The 21,482-nt window shown below is 41.7% G+C and overlaps 1 protein-coding gene across 1 annotated transcript; it reads left to right on the top strand.

Moving 5' to 3' along the window:
- Window positions 1–4,640: 4,640 nt before the first annotated feature.
- On the top strand, window positions 4,641–21,482 carry LOC110966770 (dnaJ homolog subfamily C member 5-like). The gene is made up of 5 exons (XM_022216236.2): window positions 4,641–4,731; window positions 17,557–17,677; window positions 18,700–18,913; window positions 18,999–19,167; window positions 21,124–21,482. The coding sequence occupies exons 2-5, from the start codon at window positions 17,571–17,573 to the stop codon at window positions 21,219–21,221; spliced, it is 588 nt and encodes a 195-aa protein (XP_022071928.1). The 5' UTR covers window positions 4,641–4,731; window positions 17,557–17,570; the 3' UTR covers window positions 21,222–21,482.

Genomic DNA, 21,482 nt, shown 5'->3' with positions numbered 1-21,482 from the left:
TGTTAAATGTTCTGTGTGTGTGTGTGTGTGTGTGTGTGTGTGTGTGTGTGTGTGTGTGTGTGTGTGTGTGTGTGTGTGTGTGTGTGTGTGTGGTGCTGCAGCTGAGTCTGGAAGGCTGTAGTATGCAACTGATATATATATAGAATATAATTCTTATTAAATAAATATAGAGAGGCTGTGATTGGTTATAGAAGAGTTGTTGACATGTGAGGAGAGTTTGCCACCTCAGTGTTGATACCAATGATCCCTTCTGCAGGGGGACGTTTAGGAATTTGTAAGACCTTATGAGCCTTATAGGAGGACTATTGTGAGCTGATAATATATATATGAGCCTTATGGAGGATGTATATACATCTGAGAATAATATCTGAGCCTTTGTGGAGTCTGAGGAGGAGGAGAGACCAGTGAGGATATTCTGTGTGCATGAGCATGCAGAAATGTTTGATGATTAATGATAACAGAGGAAGAAATTTTCTGATGACGTTTGTTAGAATTGGGGAAATAGAGACTGATTTCTATGGGGGTTAGTGGATTGGCTGATTGATTGGTGTTCAGTTTCTCTCTGTCTGTTGTTTATTTCTGCATGTGTGTGTGAGTGCATTGGAGGAGACTTTGAACAACCAATGTGGAGTCTTATTGAGAATGATGATGCAGAACAGGGGTTGAACTTATTACTCTGGTAATGAGGTGCTTTATGCATGAGGTTGATTTGATTTTTAGAGGTAGTTGAGGTAGGATGGTCTCACTCTGAAGTCCAGTACAGACTGGAAGTGGTGGCTAGACTTAAGAGGAGGAGCCATGGTGATAAGTCTGAGTGTGAGGAGCAGTGAGGGAACCTCCTCCCTTTTCTTCTCTCCTTGTGTGAGAGAGAAGAGAAACAGCAGGATGTTATCCAACTATCAATAGATTTACATACATACTCCTTTGATTCTTGATTCACAATGTATTTAGTGTAAAATTAAGTATGGTTAATTTAGAATCCATGAGGAATAAGAAATCTGTTTAGTAGTTTTCTTCACAGAGACTCTTAAGAGAAGACATGTGTTGGGAACAATTAAAATGACTTAAATGTTGACAAATATATGCAAATTTCAAGAAGTTGTTTTTGGTTTCATGAAACATTAACCTTGTGTTTGTTTTCTTTGTGTATCGTCTGTTCTACTATGGTGTGAGCATTGAGGAGGAGACTGAGACGATGGAATGCTTCTGAATTCAATCCCCCAAAGAACTGATAGAGGACAGCTGATGGTGCTCTACAGCCTGAGGTTGTGGATGACAACAAGTGTGGCTTCAACGTCATCAAGGCTAGTGTGCTTCTATCCACAAACTCTTTCATTTACTCATGTGCACACACCTACTTATTTCTGATGCTGGTGACACATGTTTAGTCTGTTATTACAGAAACACTGGGGGCCTATCAAGATGTTTCTTTTACAACCGGACTCAGACAGTTTTTAGTTTGGAGTTAAGAAAACACATGGGTGTACACGTAGAGGGGATGTTTCACTGATTTGGGAAGAAGCTTGACAAGAGACTGAGCATCTGAGGCATTTCATTGATTTAGATGATTAAACATTTGTAGAGAGGTTAATTTGGCTTAAATACTGTTGAGAGTTGTGACTTTGATGCTGTGGAGTGTATAATGGGAAAGATGGATTGTGAAGTTAAGAGAAGGATTGCAGAAAGTGAAGAAAGAGGGTCCAGGAGAGGATGAGAGTGAGGATGGAGACAGTGATGGAGACTGAGGAAGTGAGAGACAGTGGGCTTTAAGGGAAGTTGAGAATAGGAAAGGAAGGGCATCAGAGAGGATGTGTCCAGTGACTGTTAGGAGACAGAATCTGGATTACAGGCCTTGGCAGAGTACAGAGACGTCAGACATAATTGAGAAGTTTCTGACTTTTCAAGATGGGGCATATCTTTGGATTTCAAAACTGGAGGAGGTTTTGGTGGGATGCAACCTGCCATGAGAGACATCAAGCGGCTTTTGGTCAGTCTCCTGGGAGTTCCTGTGATGGAGGAACTTCTACAGCAAGCGGGTCTGAATAGTTCTGTGGCAACTGCTGTGAATGATGCAGAGCTCTTTGCTGTCAGCAGATCTCAGATGTGGAGAGCGTTGAGAGATACGTTCCCAACAAACATACATCCTGATAAGATGTTGAGTGAGCCACTGGGTCCAGAAGAGAATCTGGGGGCCTATGTGTCTGGGGGTTCATCAGAAATGGAGAGATGTCAGAGGAAATGACCCGGATGTGAACCAGAAGGAGAAATTCATTCTGTAGAGTGAAATCCAGAGGGGCTGCCCCTACCAGTGAAGCAGCCAATAGTGACTGATCTTTAGCAGATTGTTTAGTGTTACACTCAGTGATAGGTTTATGATTACACAAGATTTCCACAAGGATTCAAACATAGTTTTCATTTTAGTAGTGGGTGCTGGAAGATACTCAGTCTTTTGTGAAGTCTTTTGTTAAGTCTGTTGTTCAGTTTTTGTTCAGAGGGGCCATATGTGGGTGCATTTGCAGAATGGAGTATTAAAATAGCCTTAAGGAGCCGTTCACAATCAGTAATGTTGAGGTATTTGTAAACAACAAATAAAAGGAACTGAGTAAAAGAAAGTAATGGTGTGTTGACATACTGCTCTGTTGACGTCTGACAATATGGGGGTTCGAATTAGTTGATAGGGTGTCATCCAAATGAGCTGAGTAATTTCCATTTTGAATATCAGAATTTATTATAAGCATTATGTTCTTGGGTGTCATCTACAATAGAGATGTCCTACTCTGACAGGGGATTTGGTTTGATCAAAGGGGGGATTGCAATGTGTCATACGATGAACTGGTGATAATCTGATGATAATCTGATGATATTCTCATAACGAAGTGATTTCCAATAAGACATCATGGAGTGTTAGTTGTTTTGCAGGATACTGCTGGGTGCTTTTTATCTTCCCAGGACGCCATCTGGGAGCTTGCATAGAAAGTGGCTGTCTGGAGTTCACTGCAGCCAAATGGACTTGAATGTTTGCATATGGACAATGGAATGGACAATAAAGATGGATGGAGAACTCTGAGCATGGACAATGTGACGACAACACACCACGACTGGAGCTGTTATTGAGGAGTGTTGGTTTGATATGCTCATGTGTTCTTCTGTAAGCTTACAGTGTTGGCTTTTGTTTGTCATATATACTCTGTTTTATCATTAGATGTTTGTTCTTACTGACATTTCCCTACGTAGAGGAATATTAGAATTAGCAATACTTTCATTGTGTTTTATTTTAGCCTTTGAGTTTTCATGACTCTATGATTAGTATGATGGAGGTTTCATTGATTTGATGTTTTTGATATGAGGTGAGTACTTTGGGATCTCAGGTGTTTTATTATTTTGATTGGTTAGGGACAGTGGTGTTAGGCAGGTGCAGGTCCATTTGAGGGTCCGATGGGTGGACCAGCCTGATTTTGGACATTTTTGATTTTCTTTCTGGGATTCCCACATGCATTTGCTTCCATTCATTTCACATCATCCTTTGAATCTCCCTCTTTTAATTGGCTGGAGTGTAGTATGGTCGCCTAGGCAGAGGGACCGTGAGAGAATTTCCTGCCTTGATTGTTTGATGGATAATTTGGAAAGATAGCTGCCTGGCAGGTTTTTGCTCTCACATTGATCTACAAATGTATGATATTGTTAAATTTAGGTTGTAATCAGTACGGACAGAATGGACATGTCATTAGCATTTTGTATGTTACCTTTATGTACTTGATGTTTTAGTAATTTTCGAGGCTCTGTCAGCCTCGAAGGGGGGAATATGTGGTATCTGATCTGTTACATGTATTACTTATTAAGTTAGTAGTATAGAATCTGTTTTGTTTGTTCTAGTATCTGATATGAGTTGCTTGTTATATGTACTGTCTGCTCTGGTGTCTCTGACCACAGATGGAACCTGCATTATATTCAACCCATGCCATGGGAAAGTGTTCTCCTGTTTACAGAGCCCTGCTGGAGGTGTTTTTATGAGGGTTCTTCTGTCTAAAACACTGATTTAGGGATTCTTCAGCTGTTGTAGACATGGGGGGTTTGTTTGGGGATGCTCTCTGCTTTCCCCATATGGTAGGCAATAAAGAACCATTTGTTTTAACCCCTCCTATATGTTGAAAACCTATAAAAGTGATCGCTGGCTATTGTCCAGCAAGGAGGATTCAATTGGCCGACTCCTTCCAGGCAGGTTCTGTCTGTACTGATGCTGCTCTTTCTTTTAATAAAATACTTTTAAAGAAAGTCAGTGTCACGGACGTCTCTCCTTCACCTGCACATCACGGACACCAGAGAGAGAAACAACGACACTATCTATCTATCTATCTATCTATCTATCTATCTATCTATCTATCTATCTATCTATCTATCTATCTATCTATCTATCTATCTATCTATCTATCTATCCATCCATCCATCCATCCATCCATCCATCCATCTATCTATCTATCTATCTATGTTCTCTACCTGCAGCTCCTCACCTGGTTGTCATGGTAACCTTTCTCCTTCTGTTCACAATGCGTCCAGTGAAGCGTCTGGGTGAAACCTGAGCAGGTGTGACGGTTCGTGGTCACCTGAGCTGATCTGCTGCTGAATGTTTGATGGAGGCTGAGAGATCCTGTGAGCTGCAGGTGGAACACCTGGACAGGTAGACGTTTGCTCACTCTGAGAGGACACCACACTCAAAGACGCTCCAGCAGACAGGTAAGTGGTCTATAACTTACCTTTCAGTACAGTTACAAACACTGAGCCCATCTGTGTGATGTCACCGTCTATGGTCTCATACCTGTGTGATGTCACCGTCTATGGTCTCATACCTGTGTGATGTCATAGCCTACAGTCACATACCTGTGTGATGTCATAGCCTACAGTCACATACCTGTGTGATGTCACCGTCTATGGTCACATACCTGTGTGATGTCACCGTCTATGGTCTCATACCTGTGTGATGTCACCGTCTATGGTCTCATACCTGTGTGATGTCACCGTCTATGGTCTCATACCTGTGTGATGTCACCGTCTATGGTCTCATACCTGTATGATGTCATAGCCTGCAGTCACATACCTGTGTGATGTCACCGTCTATGGTCACATACCTGTGTGATGTCACCGTCGATGGTCTCATACCTGTGTGATGTCACCGTCGATGGTCTCATACCTGTGTGATGTCACCGTCTATGGTCTCATACCTGTGTGATGTCACCGTCAATGGTCTCATACCTGTGTGATGTCACCGTCTATGGTCTCATACCTGTGTGATGTCACCGTCTATGGTCACATATTTGTGTGATGTCACCGTCTATGGTCTCATACCTGTGTGATGTCACCGTCGATGGTCTCATACCTGTGTGATGTCACCGTCTATGGTCACATATTTGTGTGATGTCACCGTCTATGGTCTCATACCTGTGTGATGTCACCGTCGATGGTCTCATACCTGTGTGATGTCACCGTCTATGGTCTCATACCTGTGTGATGTCACCGTCTATGGTCTCATACCTGTATGATGTCATAGCCTGCAGTCACATACCTGTGTGATGTCACCGTCTATGGTCACATATTTGTGTGATGTCACCGTCGATGGTCTCATACCTGTGTGATGTCACCGTCTATGGTCTCATACCTGTGTGATGTCACCGTCTATGGTCTCATACCTGTGTGATGTCACCGTCTATGGTCTCATACCTGTGTGATGTCACCGTCGATGGTCTCATACCTGTGTGATGTCACCGTCTATGGTCACATACCTGTGTGATGTCACCGTCTATGGTCTCATACATGTGTGATGTCACCGTCTATGGTCTCATACCTGTGTGATGTCATAGCCTGCAGTCACATACCTGTGTGATGTCACCGTCTATGGTCACATACCTGTGTGATGTCACCGTCTATGGTCTCATACATGTGTGATGTCACCGTCTATGGTCACATACCTGTGTGATGTCACCGTCTATGGTCACATACCTGTGTGATGTCACCGTCTATGGTCTCATACCTGTGTGATGTCATAGCCTACAGTCACATACCTGTGATCAGATCAGAATCCTGAAATGTTGAGTTGTTTTAGGACAGAACAGAGCATAAATGTTGAGATTTCAGGTGATCCTCATCTTTAACTGACTGATTAATGAACTGATTCTCTGACATCAGTTCATCACATTAGAGAGAAATGAGGCTCAACATTAAAAACATGTTGGTTTAGCAGAGATCCTGCTGCTGAATCAACACTTCCATTTATTCCTGTTAAACATTTCATATTGTCTTCCTTTTGAATGAATCAGTTTCAGTTCATGGCTTCACTAATCAGCTGTTTGTGTAAATTAATGTTTCACCTGTTGAAGCTGCTGATTAAACAACAGATGACCTTTAAGTCATGTTTCCGTTTTCATCAGGTCCAGATGGTGCATCAGCTAAAACTATTTCACTTTATTGAACAGTAAAACACACTATCTTCACACAATAACTAAAGTTACAACATTTATCAGCCTGAATCTGTAAAAACAGAAAGAATTTTCCAACGGTTCTGGAACATGTCATTGGTGATGTGTGAAATAAATCCTGATATTTCATCTAAATTACTTTATTCTGTGTCTCATTTAAACTCCAGAATTAAAGCTTTTGCTAGAAACAGATTCTGTAAAAAACAGAAGCTTATTTCCTCCTCAGCTTTACTGATTCTTCATGGAGGCTTGTCACGTATCGATCCCTGTATCTCCCTGTATCTAACATTCCTCAGGGTGTAGTCTAAGCTGATGATGAAGAGGAAAGGTGTTAGACGGTCTCCTAGAAGAACTCCAGGTGTCTGTGGAGAAGAGATCTGTGTTGAAGAACTTTTATTGCTTCCACAACAGGAGGAGGGATTCCATATGTCAGTAGAATTTGGAACATTTAGTTTCTGTCAGTTGAATCAAATGCCTTCTTAAAATGCATGAAAACCAGTCGTGGTTCTTTCTTGTGGTTTAAAACCTCCTCAAGGATTCTTCTAAGAGCTGCTAGGATGTGTGCAGCAGTTGAGCGAGATTGTCTGAATCCATTCTGACGCGGGCGGAGGAGATCGTCAGTGACTGGTCTAGTTCTGTTGAAGATCATCTGATTACACTGGGTTACAAAAAAGTTTTGCAAGCTGTCTAGGTTTTATCAACTGAATTAGGACCATTTTGCACCGCTAAATCCAAAAATGACATCTATTTTTCTCCATCGGGTCAGTTTTATTTTTGTTAATTTGATTTTGAAAAATTTGATCTTCTCAAAAACTTGAGTACATTTTTGTGACTTTATCAGTTGATTTTTTATGTAGTTCTCACTCAAAATAGGTTTTAAGAGAAAACAAATAATTTTCTAATAGGATGTATTTATTAAGTTTTACACACTTTAATTTCTGTAAATTGGATATTAGACATTGATAAAGGTAAGTACATGTAAACTGAACATTAAGTCATTCAATTCAATTTATTTATATAGCGTCAAATACAGTCAAATCGTCTCAAGACGCTTTACAGAACCCATATGCCTGACCCCCAGAGCAGCCCAAAGGAGACAGTGGCAGGAAAACACCCTTTTAACAGGGAAGAAACCTCGAGCAGAACCCGGCTCTATATAGGGGGGACCCATCTGCCTGCTGGCCGGGGGGGTTGAGAGGGACAGAGGAGGGCAAGGGGGAGGGATGGGAGAAGAGGGAGGGGTGGGAAAGCAAGGAAAACACAACACACATTTGGATACATGCATGACAGGATATGTGACACAGACAAAGTATAAGCTAACATTGAAAACTGACTCATAGTTTACTCTGATGATGTACGGCTCTGACATTAAATATACTCCATATATAGCTAGCAGTAAAATTCAAACAGTATGTAAGTTAGCATAACAGTATAGTGAAGGCAATGCAGAGTTGACTGGTGGAAAAAGGGAGTTGGAAGCAGAGGGCTGGAGGAAGGTCAGCAGCAGCATCCCACAGTGGACATGGTGGAGACTGGACCAGCTGGTGGAACATCAACCACAGATCTGAAGCATCCAGCTCTGGAACCAGGGACACTCGGAGAAATAGCACAGGGGGAAACAGAGTGAATGTACTGCAATAACGGTATACATATTAAATGTAAAGGTAGATAGAGAAGGGCTCAGTGCGTCAAGAAAAGTCCCCCAGCAGCCTATAGGCCTATAGCAGCATGACTAGAGGCAGAACGAAGGGACGTCCAAGAAGGAGTCAGCTGTGCAATGAAGACACAAGCCGAACCCCTGTGGGTCACCCAGTCAGCCCCAACTATAAGATTTGTCAAAAAGGAACGTTTTAAGCCTGGTCTTAAAAATAGAGAGGGTATCTGCCTCCAGAACCCAAACTGGGAGCAGGTTCCACAGGAGAGGAGCTGATAACTGAAGGCTCTGCCTCCCATTCTACTTTTAGAAATTCTAGGAACAACAAGTAAGCCTGCAGCTTGAGAGTGAAGAGTTCTACTAGGATAATAAGGTACTATCAGATCTTTAAGATATGGAGATTGGTTATTAAGAGCTTTATATGTCAGAAGAAGGATTTTAAATTCTATTCTGGATTTAACAGGAAGCCAGTGAAGAGAAGCAAGTATAGGGGAAATATGATCTCTTTTGCTAACTCCTGTCAGTACTCTGGCAGCAGCATTTTGGATCAACTGTAGATGTTTGAGAGAGCTACACACGTGGACAAAATTGTTGGTACCCCTCAGTTAAAGAAGGAAAAACCCACAATTCTCACTGAAATCACTTGAAACTCACAAAAGTAACAATAAATAAAAATTTATTGAAAATTAAATAATCAAAATCAGCCATCACTTTTGAATTGTTGATTAACATAATTATTTAAAAAAACAAACTAATGAAATAGGGCTGGACAAAAATGATGGTACCCATAACTTAATATTTTGTTGCACAACCTTTTGAGGCAATCACTGCAATTAAACGATTTCTGTATTTGTCAATGAGCGTTCTGCAGCTGTCAACAGGTATTTTGGCCCACTCCTCATGAGCAAACAGCTCCAGTTGTCTCAGGTTTGATGGGTGTCTTCTCCAAATGGCATGTTTCAGCTCCTTCCACATATGTTCAATGGGATTCAGATCTGGGCTCATAGAAGGCCACTTTAGAATAGTCCAACGCTTTTCTCTCAGCCATTCTTGGGTGTTTTTGGCTGTGTGTTTTGGATCGTTGTCCTGTTGGAAGACCCATGACCTGCGACTGAGACCAAGCTTTCTGACACTAGGCAGCACATTTCTCTCCAGAATGCCTTGATAGTCTTCAGATTTCATCGTACCTTGCACACTTTCAAGACACCCTGTGCCAGATGCAGCAAAGCAGCCCCAAAACGTTACTGAGCCTCCTCCATGTTTCACCGTAGGGACGGTGTTCTTTTCTTCGTATGCTTGGTTTTTGAGTCTATGAACATAGAGTTGATGTGCCTTACCAAAAAGCTCCAGTTTGGTCTCATCTGTCCAAAGGACATTCTCCCAGAAGCTTTGTGGCTTGTCAACATGCATTTTTGCAAATTCCAGTCTGGCTTTTTTATGAGTTTTTTTCAGCAGTGGTGTCCTCCTTGGTCGTCTCCCATGAAGTCCACTTTGGCTCAAACAACGACGAATGGTGCGATCTGACACTGATGTACCTTGGCCTTGGAGTTCACCTTTAATTTCTTTGGAGGTTGCTCTGGGCTCTTTGGATACAATTCCAACGATCCGTCTCTTCAATTTGTCATCAATTTTCCTCTTGCGGCCACGTCCAGGGAGGTTGGCTACTGTCCCGTGGGTCTTGAACTTCTGAATAATATGAGCCACTGTTGTCACAGGAACTTCAAGCTGTTTAGAGATGGTCTTATAGCCTTTACCTTTAAGATGTTTGTCTATCATTTTTTTTCGGATGTCCTGGGACAATTCTCTCCTTCGCTTTCTGTTGTCCATGTTCAGTGTGGTACACACCTTTTCACCAAACAGCAGGGTGACTACTTGTCTCCCTTTAAATAGGCAGACTGACTGATTATGAGTTTGGAAACACCTGTGATGTCAATTAAATGACACACCTGAGTTAATCATGTCACTCTGGTCAAATAGTTTTCAATCTTTTATAGAGGTACCATCATTTTTGTCCAGGCCTGTTTCATTAGTTTGTTTTTTTTAAATAATTATGTTAATCAACAATTCAAAAGTGATGGCTGTTTTTGATTATTTAATTTTCAATAAATTTTTATTTATTGTTACTTTTGTGAGTTTCAAGTGATTTCAGTGAGAATTGTGGGTTTTTCCTTCTTTAACTGAGGGGTACCAACAATTTTGTCCACGTGTGTATTTGGACAACCCGATAATAAGGAATTGCAATAGTCAAGCCTGGAAGTAACAAAAGCATGAACTAGTTTTTCTGCATCACTCTGAGACAGAATGTTCCTGATTTTTACAATATTACGCAGGTGAAAAAAGGAAGTCCTACAGACTTGCTTTATGTGTGAGTTAAAGGACATGTCCTGGTCAAAAATAACTCCAAGATTCCTCACAGTGGTACTGGAGGCCAATGTGATGCCATCCAGAGTAACTATTTGCTTTGAAAGCGATCACTGTGCAGAATTCAGAACATGAGCTTTGGTTTCTTCGAACCCCTGGAATGCTTCAGCAGCAGGGATGTCTCTGTTCAGAGTCCAGCAGTAATCAGCCATCATGACTGCATCCATCATATGTAGCATAGTTCAGAAAGTTGATCTGACTGAGCAAAACCAATGTGATTTTTGGATTCAGCACACCAAAAATATCCTAAATCAGCTCAAAAAACTTCAACAATAAATTGTTGTTGACCACTGTAATAGATCTTTCCAGCAGCTGTAGTGAGGCTGATAACCTGTAGATTCAGATTTTGACTCAGATTCAGAAAACTTTATTTGTCCCCAGGGGTCAAATTAAAAAGGCACGTAGAGCAGTCAGTGCAACAATGACATAATAAAAAATAGGGATAAATATATGTACAAATCTAGAGCAAGTAACAATTAGAATAAAAATTAAAGCGAGAAATAAGATAAAAAATGTGGCTTAATAACAAACATAGTGCAAATATGAATGAAAGTAGGTGCAATATGACAATGAGGTAGATAAAGGATTATATCACGGCAGATATAAATTGAGGAGTGCAAAATGGCAGAGTTCCCAGAGGTCCATGTTAAAGTCCATGAGTGGAGGTGGAGGTGTTATGGTTCATGAGTTGATGACTTGGACCGTCCTGAGTACAAAGGTAGACCTTCTCCTGTGTCCTGCATGCAGGGCAGCGAAGCCGTCAACCAGAAGGAAGCCGCTCAGATGCAGAGAAGAGAGCATGTGAGGGGTCACGGATGATCCGGTTTTCCAGTCATCCGTGACCCCTCACATGCTCTCTTCTAGCTGTCACATATAGTAAGGAGCCTTTCTTTGGAACTGAGACAATCACTGACATTCCCACTTGTCTGGTCTTTGTCCTTTGCACATCTGGATGAAGAATATCCTAAAGACCATTCCTCCTTCCGGAAGTCTCCAGAGGTCCAAAGTCAAACCATCCAGTCCTGGTTTAGTAGCACCAGTAGCTTTGGGAAAACACATCTGAGCTTATTTCAGGGTTGAATTCAAAGACGGGTTTTAAAACTAACAAACAGAAAAACAACAGAAATGAGACACAAACATAAAAGGAAAAGAAGACAGTGAATGGGGGCTTCCGGTGACGTCAGCGCCATGATGGCAGCTTAAACCTTTGCTCCCGACTGAACTACACAGGAATACCCCCTTTTTGGATATTTCAAGAGAACTTTTAAGTAATATTTGAACACAAAATGGCAGGGGGAGACCAAGGTCCTAGTCACGGGCTGAGAAGTAGAAAGAACCTTTTGGACATCGAAGAAACAAGTCGAGATGGAGCAGCTAACCAGTCCGAGCCGCAGCCATTGCTAGCATCTATCCGTGAGATTATTAATGATTCAATGGAAAAGTCTATGTCAGATTTGGAGAAAAGACTTTCTCAGCGATTTCAAAACTTCCAAGACAAATTCTCTGAAGATATTAAAAAACAGCTTGGAGAGGTACGAGCAGAGCTTCACACGATGGTGGAAGAAAACGCTGCTAAAATGGAGGCCACCTCACAGCGGTTCGAGGAGGCGGAGGCCCGCATAGACGAGGTGGAAACGTTTGGGGTGGAAATGAAAGAATATCTCTCTGCTCTGAAAAAGAACCAGCTCGAGTTGCAGTCAAAAGTCACTAATCTGGAAGGATTCTCGCGTCGTAATAACATCAGGATATACGGCATTAAAGAAGGGGCTGAGGGCACTTCAATGATTCGATACATTGATAACCTGCTAACAAACGAGCTAGCCGAGAGCACAGGCCTGTCCGAGCTGGGCATAGAGAGAGCGCACAGAGCCCTGGGACCAAAGCCAGCCGACAATGCAACCCCGCGGTCCACTGTGATCAAGTTTCTTAAATATTCTACAAAGGAGAAGATTCTGAGCGCGGCATGGAAAAAGAAGATTACTGTGGACGGACGGAGGGTGCTTTTTGATCACGATTACGCAACCGCTGTGATGAAAAGTAGGAAAGAATACCAACCTATCAAAAAACTACTGAAAGAAAGGGGAATACGTTTCCACACACCTATGACACAGATGCGGGTCTTCCTGGACTCCGGGACTGTGACTTACCAAAGTGCCGATCAAGCAGCTGAAGATCTACAAGCGAAGGGCTATGATGTCCCCCTGATGCCACAACGGGGAGAGGCGGCGGAGCTCACCTTCCCCTGGGAGCGAGTGAAAGAGAAGCGGAGCGGGACTAAGAGCACCGCCGGATACCGCCAGAGAGTCCGTGAAAAACTTTGGGAATTCCACCACAGATCTGCAGGCAACACGGACGAGGGTGCTGCACATCATTCGACGTGATCAACGGTGGCTACCCATCTTTCACCTCAAATGCAGTAAGCATTATTTTTGACACTCAGCCCAATAATGATATTCACTGTATGTTAAATCCCCAAACACACTGACTATATGCGGAGGTGACTTTTTGTGTTTGGAATGGGGATTATTATTTGAAATGGGACTTATTTTCTTACATTACTGTAAGTATGACCAGGTAGTCAGCCTACTTTGTATGAAAGACACCTGCACCAAAACTTTTTCAAGGGGGCCCCGCCACTTAGTGGTCGAGCTAACTCCCCACCCAAGAGGTCGAGGAATGATCTCTTCTTTTGAAGCTCTTTTTCTTTTTTTATTTTATATTTTTCTTTGCGTTCTACAATTACTGTTCAATGTTCGGGGGTTTAAAGAGTATGTAATTGTTTTTTGTCCTTCATATGCAATACAAACAATACAAAGTAATTACTCTTAATGTTAATGGTATAACAAGCCCCATAAAAAGAAGCAAACTACTATCAAAGATGAAAAAGGAAATGGCCGGAATCATATTTTGGCAGGAAACACACCTTAGTTGTTCAGAGCATGAAAAATTTAAAAAATATGGTTTTAAAAATACTTTTCATTCGTCATCTGCCACAGGTCGTAAAAGAGGTGTAGCCATTATGTTACAAAATTCGATTAACTTTGAATTTCAGTCAGAAACAAAGGACCGAGAGGGAAGGTACATTATGGTGAGAGGGAAGATTAATGGCAAGGAAGTATCTCTGCTAAATGTTTATGCCCCACCAGGCAGTAAAAAGGCTTTCTTTAAAAATATTTTCGAATTAATTACCCAATCTACTGGAGTCATGATCTGTGCAGGTGACTTCAATGTAATCCTGGATTCAAAATTGGATACAACCAATAAAAAAGAAAACTTACAAGTATTGAGAAATGGATTAAAAGACGAATTAAAGATCTTGGCATTTTGGATGTCTGGAGAGATTTCCACAAACAGGAAAGACAATTCACATTTTACTCAAATAGGCATAATGTTTACTCGAGAATAGATTTCCTCTTTATGTATAAATCTGAGAGACATAAGATAAGTGAATGTCAAATTGGTCAAAGGGATTTATCAGATCACTCAACTATTCACTCGAAAATACACTTTGAAGGTAGTCATAGAAAGACCTTGTGGAGATTTAATGTGAGTCTTTTAAATAACCCAGCTTTTAAACAACGGATGAGGGATTACTTAAAATCATATCTCGATAATAACGATGATGGTAGCGTTAACCCAGCAATACTGTGGGATGCTGCCAAAGCTGTTCTACGTGGCTTTATAATATCAGAAACTGCAGCTATAAAAAAAGCGAAAATGAAGAAATTGTTAGATGCTCAAAAACTGCTCCAAGAACTCGAGAAACAGCATAGTGAAACAAAAGACTCTCAATTACTATTAAAAATGAGACCGCTAAAACAAGAAATTGACCAAATATATAGTGAGGAAGTAGAGAAAAAGCTCAGGTTCATGAAACAGAAATACTATGAGGCAGGTTCTAAGGCTTCTAAAATTTTGGCTTGGAGATTACGTAAACAGCAGTCAGATAATACCATCTATAAAATCAAAGACCCTGAAACAAATAAAATGGAATTCGACTTGAAGGGCATACAAAAGTCTTTTGAAAAATATTATCAGAAATTATATGATCAACCAAAACCATTTAATGCTGACTTAGCGGAGAATTTTTTAATGCCATTGGATCTGCCTTCTCTTGGTAAACTACATAATGAAAAACTAACTAAACCAATCACAACTGAAGAAATTGATAAAGTGATATCTTCGCTAAAATCAAACAAATCCCCGGGGCCAGACGGGTTTCCGGGGGAATGGTATAAATCACTGAGAGACGTATTGCTACCAATATTAGTTAAAAGCTTTAATTATACTTTTAAAGAGGGATTCCTCCCCCCTTCCTGGAAGGAAGCCTCTATTTCAGTGATTCCAAAAGAAGGGAAAAACTTGACAGAGTGTGGCTCCTACAGGCCTATTAGTGTCTTAAACCAAGACTATAAAATATTCGCCGCAATTATGGCAAAAAGAATGGAGGAAATAATGCCTTTTTTGATCGATGAAGATCAGACTGGGTTTGTCCAGGGAAGGCAGACTCAGGACAATATAAGGAGGTCTCTTCATATAATTGAATATATTAAAAAACATAACTTAAATTCGATCTTATTAAGCATGGATGCCGAGAAGGCGTTTGATTCTGTGGGGTGGGAATTTCTTCACAAAGTAATGGAAAAATTTGGCTTTCATCAGGTTTTTATTCGAGGCATCAAAACTTTGTACTCAGGCCCATTGGCAAGGATTAAAGTGAACGGGAGTCTATCAAATCCCATTCACCTGCGACGTGGCTGCCGCCAGGGCTGCCCTCTAAGCCCAAGCCTCTTCAACCTGTTCATTGAACCGCTTGCACAAGCTATAAGACAGAATGTAGATTTACAAGGTATTAAGATAAGAGGGTCTGAGTACAAGGTATGTCTTCATGCAGATGATGTTTTGGTTAGTCTTGAAAACCCCGATACAGGGATCCCAAGATTAATGGACCTACTGCTGCTATATGGAAATCTATCTGGCTACACCCTCAATATTGAGAAAACACAAGCTCTGGTATTTAACTTCATACCTACCCCTGACCTGAAGACTAAATATAAATTTAACTGGGACTCAAATTCTATAAAATACTTAGGAGTAAGATTAACAAAAGATTTATCCAAACTTTTTGCAGAAAATTATCAACGAATCAATACTCGTATTAAAGAGGACTTGGACAGATGGTCTCCTTTGACCTTAGACCTGGGTAATAGAATAATGGTAATAAAAACCAATATCTTGCCAAGGCTTCTCTACTTATTCCAGGCATTGCCCATTCAAATTCCTGATAATCAATTCAGAGAATGGGATAAGGTCATTTCTCGCTTTGTTTGGAGTGGCAAAGCCCCGAGAATAAGATTAAAAACTCTGCAACTGTCAAAAATTAAAGGAGGAATGAGTTTACCATGCCTTAGAGATTACTATATGGCAGCACAAATAAGACCACTTATCCTTTGGTGCAACAATGAATATATTGCAAAATGGAAAGCTATAGAACTGTCATTGTCAAACAAACCATTACAGACTGTGTTGGGTAATCCGGTGCAAGCTAAACAATATGACTTCCAAAACCAATGGGTTAGATTCTCGATTGACGTTTGGCTGGATTTAGTGAAACAACTTAAACTTGAAAAGGAGATTTGTGTTTTAACATGGCCAGTACATAATCCACACTTTGAACCTGCTGTGTTGGATAGGAGTTTCACTGTCTGGGAAAAGCAGGGAATTACAGCATTATGTTTATTAATGGATAATATGAATTTTATAGATTTTCAAACTATGTTTGAAAGGTATGGCCTTGAACGGCGGGACTTTTACAAATATCTACAGCTTCGACACTACTTTGATAAAAATGTTAAAAGTATGCACCTGGTTACCCTATCTGGGATATTACAAATGTTTGTAAAAGCCTATAAATCAAAACTTTTCAAGAGGATAATTGGTGATCTATATCTGAATATTATAGAATTAAGAGGTCATTCAACATTTTATATCAAGGAGAAATGGGAACGAGAACTGGGAGTTGAAATAGTACCGGATGATTGGGAAAACATTATTGACACTCAAATTACTACAACTAATTCCCAAATATGGAGAGATTTCTCCTGGAAAACAATAATTAGATATTTTATAACACCAAAACAAAAATCGAGACAGACGGGTCAACCGGCCGAATGTTGGCGAGAATGTGGACACTGCCCCGCAGACCACACACATGTTTTCTGGCAATGCACTGTCCTTAACTCTTTTTGGAAAGAGGTTCAAAGGGTGACCACTGATGTTCTTGGTTTCAATGTTTTATTTACCTGCACATCTTTCTACTTAGGAAATATAGATAAAAGATTGCCCAAATCAGATAGGTATTTGCTAAAAATTTTTATGACAGCAAGCAAAAAAGCTATAACCAAGCGATGGCTAACTAAGCCCCCACCAAATATTAATCAATGGATGGCCATCGTTAATAATATTTATTGCATGGAACGCCTGACTTTTAACATAAGACTTCAAAAAGAAAAGGGTGATGCCTTGTGGGAAAAATGGGAGACATACTTAAGGGATAGGGGCAATTTTTGAACTTGTCAATATGGACAAGTCCTATATACCTAGAATCGTATTGCTTTTTATTTATTTCTTTATATATTTTGTGATTTATCTTGTAAACCCCCTCTGTTTATGTTGTTCTTGTATTGTTTGCTGTTTTTTTCCTTTTGTTGTCTGTTCTTTAACTGAAAAATTTGAATAAACATAAAGTTTAAAAAAAAAAGAAGACAGTGAATGAAAAATTTAATTTAATTTATCTTCACAACAAGATAAAATAGTCACAAATAGAACCAAAAAGACAGAGAGGAGCTGTAGAAGCACAGATGGTTAAATCTGAATGTTTCCAGAGTTCTACTGACAGAACCGAGTTCTTCAGGATGTTCTGGTTCCACAGAGCATGCTCAGTAGCTGCTCAGGTGTGATGATGGGATGTTTCATTTTCATGGTGACCTGTCTGCCGCGTGTCCACCTGTGCAGGTGATGGTGTCAGGATGTCTGAGGGGAGGCAGCGAACTTTGTCCACCTCTGGAGAGTCTCTGTACCAGATCCTGGGTCTGCAGAAGGGCTGTAGCCATGATGACATCAAGAAGTCGTACAGGTGAGGCAGGTTCACACAGGTGAGCAGCCACCTGGTGAACAGCAGCTCTGATTCTATTTTAGTAAACCTCAGAGACGTAAATCTGAACAGACACCTGGTGAACTTGTAGTAAGAAGTTTAGGAAGCAGAAGTTTGAAATTACATTTTAGTTTCACACAAAAACAAACAAAAATCTGTGTTTGATCAGAAGAGATCATTAGAATGAATTCCTTTCTGGACACAATAAATCATTTCTGTCTGAATTAAACAGTCGGTTCTGAAATGTGGAAAATACAAAGATGTCTAAGACAAAAGACAAAAAGAGATCAGTGTAACGACAGGTGAGGTTCCACGGCCTTTAATTCTCTTCAAATAATATGTATAATACTGTGTATTTTATAATATTTATATATACACTGTACATAACGTTACAATATCTGTAAATGTATCATACTATAATTAATATGTGTATATTTTATAATATATTTATATCTATACTATGATGTTATATGTATACTGTTTGCTGCTACTGGTCAGTTTATTTGTTTTGTTTATTATATGTCACCCTTGGTTTGTCCTAAAACTATGTGTAACTACCCTGTATCCTTGTACTTGCCCTGTGTTACCCTTGTATGCTTGTATTTGCCCTGTGCTGCTGCAATACCTGAATTTCCCCTCTGGGGATCAATAAAGGATTATCTTATCTTATCTTATCTTAAATGCATAATACTGTACTTCATAGAGGAGGGGGTTGAAGCTCCACAGCCTTCAGAACAAACAGAACAAAGTGAATCCAACTACATAAAAATATAGAAAATATTGAACAAAACTAAACAATGTCGGAACTAAGTTAATTACTTCATTAATTATAAAGCGTTAAATAAAACTAAAGTAAATCAAATGAATAAGTTTTCAATAAAACAACAAATAATTGATTTGGAGCTTTCAGGTGAACCTTTCCGACCTCTGATGTCAGCCAGGTGTTTCCTTCAGGTGAACTTTCAGTAAAGGAACAGGAAGTGATGCGATCCCTCTGGTTCCAGGAAGCTGGCGCTGCGGTTCCACCCCGATAAGAACCCTGATGACCCCGAGGCAGCAGAGAAGTTCAAGGAGCTGAACGGGGCCCACGCCGTGCTGTCGGACCTCTCCAAGAGGAACATCTACGACTCGTACGGGTCGCTGGGGCTCTACGTGGCGCAACAGTTCGGAGAGGACAACGTCAACACCTACTTCATGCTGTCCACCTGGTGGGCCAAGGTGGGGGCAGAGTTTATGGTGCACCTGGGCAGAGTGAGGGGACAGGAAGTGATGTTCTGTGTGGTTCCATCTGGTTCTTTTCCAGGGTTTGTTCGTGGTCTGTGGGGTTCTGACCGGGTTCTACTGCTGCTGCTGCCTCTGCTGCTGCTGCAACTGCTGTTGTGGGAAGCTGAAGCCGCCGCCCACAGGTGAGGGGGCGGAGCCAGAGTATGTATCCCCCGATGACCTGGAGGACGAGCTTCGCCATGACAACGGTGAGGGAGAAGGGAGCCCTCTGCTGGTCGGGTTCATTTTAGATTTTTCTTCTGTTTTTCTTGATTTATTATGCGCTTTTTTATGTGGTTTTATTTAAATCTTTGTTTCACTTGGCTTTATTTTCATTTTGTTAAGCTGAATTCTTTGGATTTTACTGTTTTTGAATGTTGTTGTTGTTTTTTTGTTTAATATGTTCTGGTTTAGTTTATTATTGGTCTTTTTTAAAATGATGATGAATCTGCGGCTTTCAGGTTTTCACTCTGGTTCTGAATTTTTTTCTTTAATTTATTTACTGGTTCTGAACGGTTTTTATACTCTCTTCTTTTTCTGTCTGCATTTATTCTCATTGGGAAACTCCACAGAAGGGGTGTCAACATTTTATGAGATTGATGCATATTTTAGTCTTGCAGCCAAATATCTTATTATTTAGTGCGTGTGTTTGACCATCACCAGCCCTCCCTGAAAGGTAAGCTGATATTCTTTATTAGGATTCCCTAATAAAAGCCAGGGAGGGCAGTGCTACACCTCAGTGATGTGCAGGGAAACAAAGGGAGGACAGGATGAGGCAGGACGGACAGGGACAGGGACTAGCCAGCGGTGCTATTACATGTGAAGAATATCAGGTGCTGTGTTATTCCCGACTACTAATTACCCGTCAATAAAACAAACAAACAAACAAAACAAATAAAAAAATAGATAAACAAACAGTATTGAACACCATAATCGTGGATGTCTTGACAGTTTAGAATAGAATAGGCCAGAAGAAGATACTAGAGAAAGAGAGAATGAGTTTAGTGTGGAGACTCTGAAGAGAGTCTCAGCACATTCTGGTCCCATCACTGCTCAACAATGGAACTCGACAGGAGCTGGACAGACCTGATCAAACACGCAAGTGTGAAGGACCTCGAAGCCCAGAACAGCTATCACAGGAATGCAGGGCCAAGCAGACAGGAAGCCCCTCCCCCGGGCTGGAGGAGCCACAGGGCGGCACCCCCAGGGAGCAACCGGGGTCACCATGTGCCACACGGACCCCGAGGACAAGATGGAGCAGCTTCCAACACCCTCCGGGACGCCAGAACCGACCCAGGCAGCCCGGGGCAGAAGGACCCACCCGCCACCTAAGCCCTAACCCCCCCACCCACAGCCCCACCCACAAAGGGGTCAACGGCCCCACGCAGCCAGGAAGCCAGACACAGGGGCCGAGCGCCCCACCGAAGGGACGGCAACCAGCCCACCGCTGGTCAGGCCACAAACTGAGGTCAGCCAGAGCGAACCGGACCCAGATCCCGATGCGAATCCGGAGGGCAAAAATGGACAGAGCTGTGGGGCCCGACAACGCCAACGGGGAGGCACCCAGCATACCTCCCCGCACCAGGCTCCACGCGAGCACAGCGGACCCGAGGCTCCCACATCCTGCGACGCACCCTAACACCCCACCAGGACAGAGCCACCACACACCACCAGCCCGCACCACAGCCACAGCACCCACCAGGACAGCCAATCCAGCCAATCCAGCCCCCACAGACCACCAAGAGCCACCGCACTAGCCGGGACCGTCAGGCATGCAGAAGAACCCCCACAGGCCACAGGCCACAGGCCACAAACTCCGGGGACCCCCCAGTCACAGCAACATGGATGATGGTCCACCGCCCCATAGCCGTAAGGGGGCCGGGTCCCACCAGCGAGGAATACCAGTGAACCCCCCCCCATTACCCTCCTATTAATATGTTTCCCAATCCCCGACAGGAAACATTATCCCTGCACTGTGAAAAGTGTAACCCTGAGTGTCATGTGGTGTGGTTCTTCTTTGACTCTGGTTCTGAATGTTTTTTTTATATTTTTCTTTAATATATTTTCTGGTTCTGAATGTTTTTTTATTTATTTATTTTTCTCTCACTCTGGTCCTGAATATTTTTAATCTTTCTTCGTTAATGACTCTGGTTCTGTGTCTTCAGATGTCGAAGCTCCAATCGTCCAGCAGCCGGCCAACGCCAGTGAGAAAACGCAGCTGATCGGTGACGGACACCGTCGGTACGGAGACTCCTACACATGAAGCTTCAGCAGTAAAAGGCGTAAAATGTTCTCAACTTTTGGGTCTTGAAGCCACAGTTTGACGTTCACTGGAATCCTAGAGAGTTTCTGAAGGTTCTTAGAGGACTTGTGGAGGTTTTTCATGATGTCAGACTGTCTCTGAATTTATAAACTGAACTTCTCCTGACTAAACTAGCACTCTGATTGGCTGCTGATTGTTTCCAGAGTTCTGTTAACATCTGCTGTAAATAAAGTTTTGGTTTGACATATGTTTCTACACTCA

Source organism: Acanthochromis polyacanthus, chromosome 9 (assembly GCF_021347895.1).
Source record: "Acanthochromis polyacanthus isolate Apoly-LR-REF ecotype Palm Island chromosome 9, KAUST_Apoly_ChrSc, whole genome shotgun sequence".
Taxonomy (NCBI): Eukaryota; Metazoa; Chordata; class Actinopteri; family Pomacentridae; genus Acanthochromis; species Acanthochromis polyacanthus.
This window is presented reverse-complemented; position numbering and strand designations above follow the sequence as displayed.

What these genes read in the sequence shown, in the direction of transcription:
- LOC110966770 (XM_022216236.2), top strand. Translation starts at nt 17,571, where the DNA reads ATGTCTGAGGGGAGGCAGCGAACTTTGTCCACCTCTGGAGAGTCTCTG. An exon ending in TGTCCACCTGGTGGGCCAAG is followed by an intron (nt 18,914 to 18,998) that starts GTGGGGGCAGAG and finishes GTTCTTTTCCAG; the next exon opens with GGTTTGTTCGTGGTCTGTGG. An exon ending in CGAGCTTCGCCATGACAACG is followed by an intron (nt 19,168 to 21,123) that starts GTGAGGGAGAAG and finishes CTGTGTCTTCAG; the next exon opens with ATGTCGAAGCTCCAATCGTC.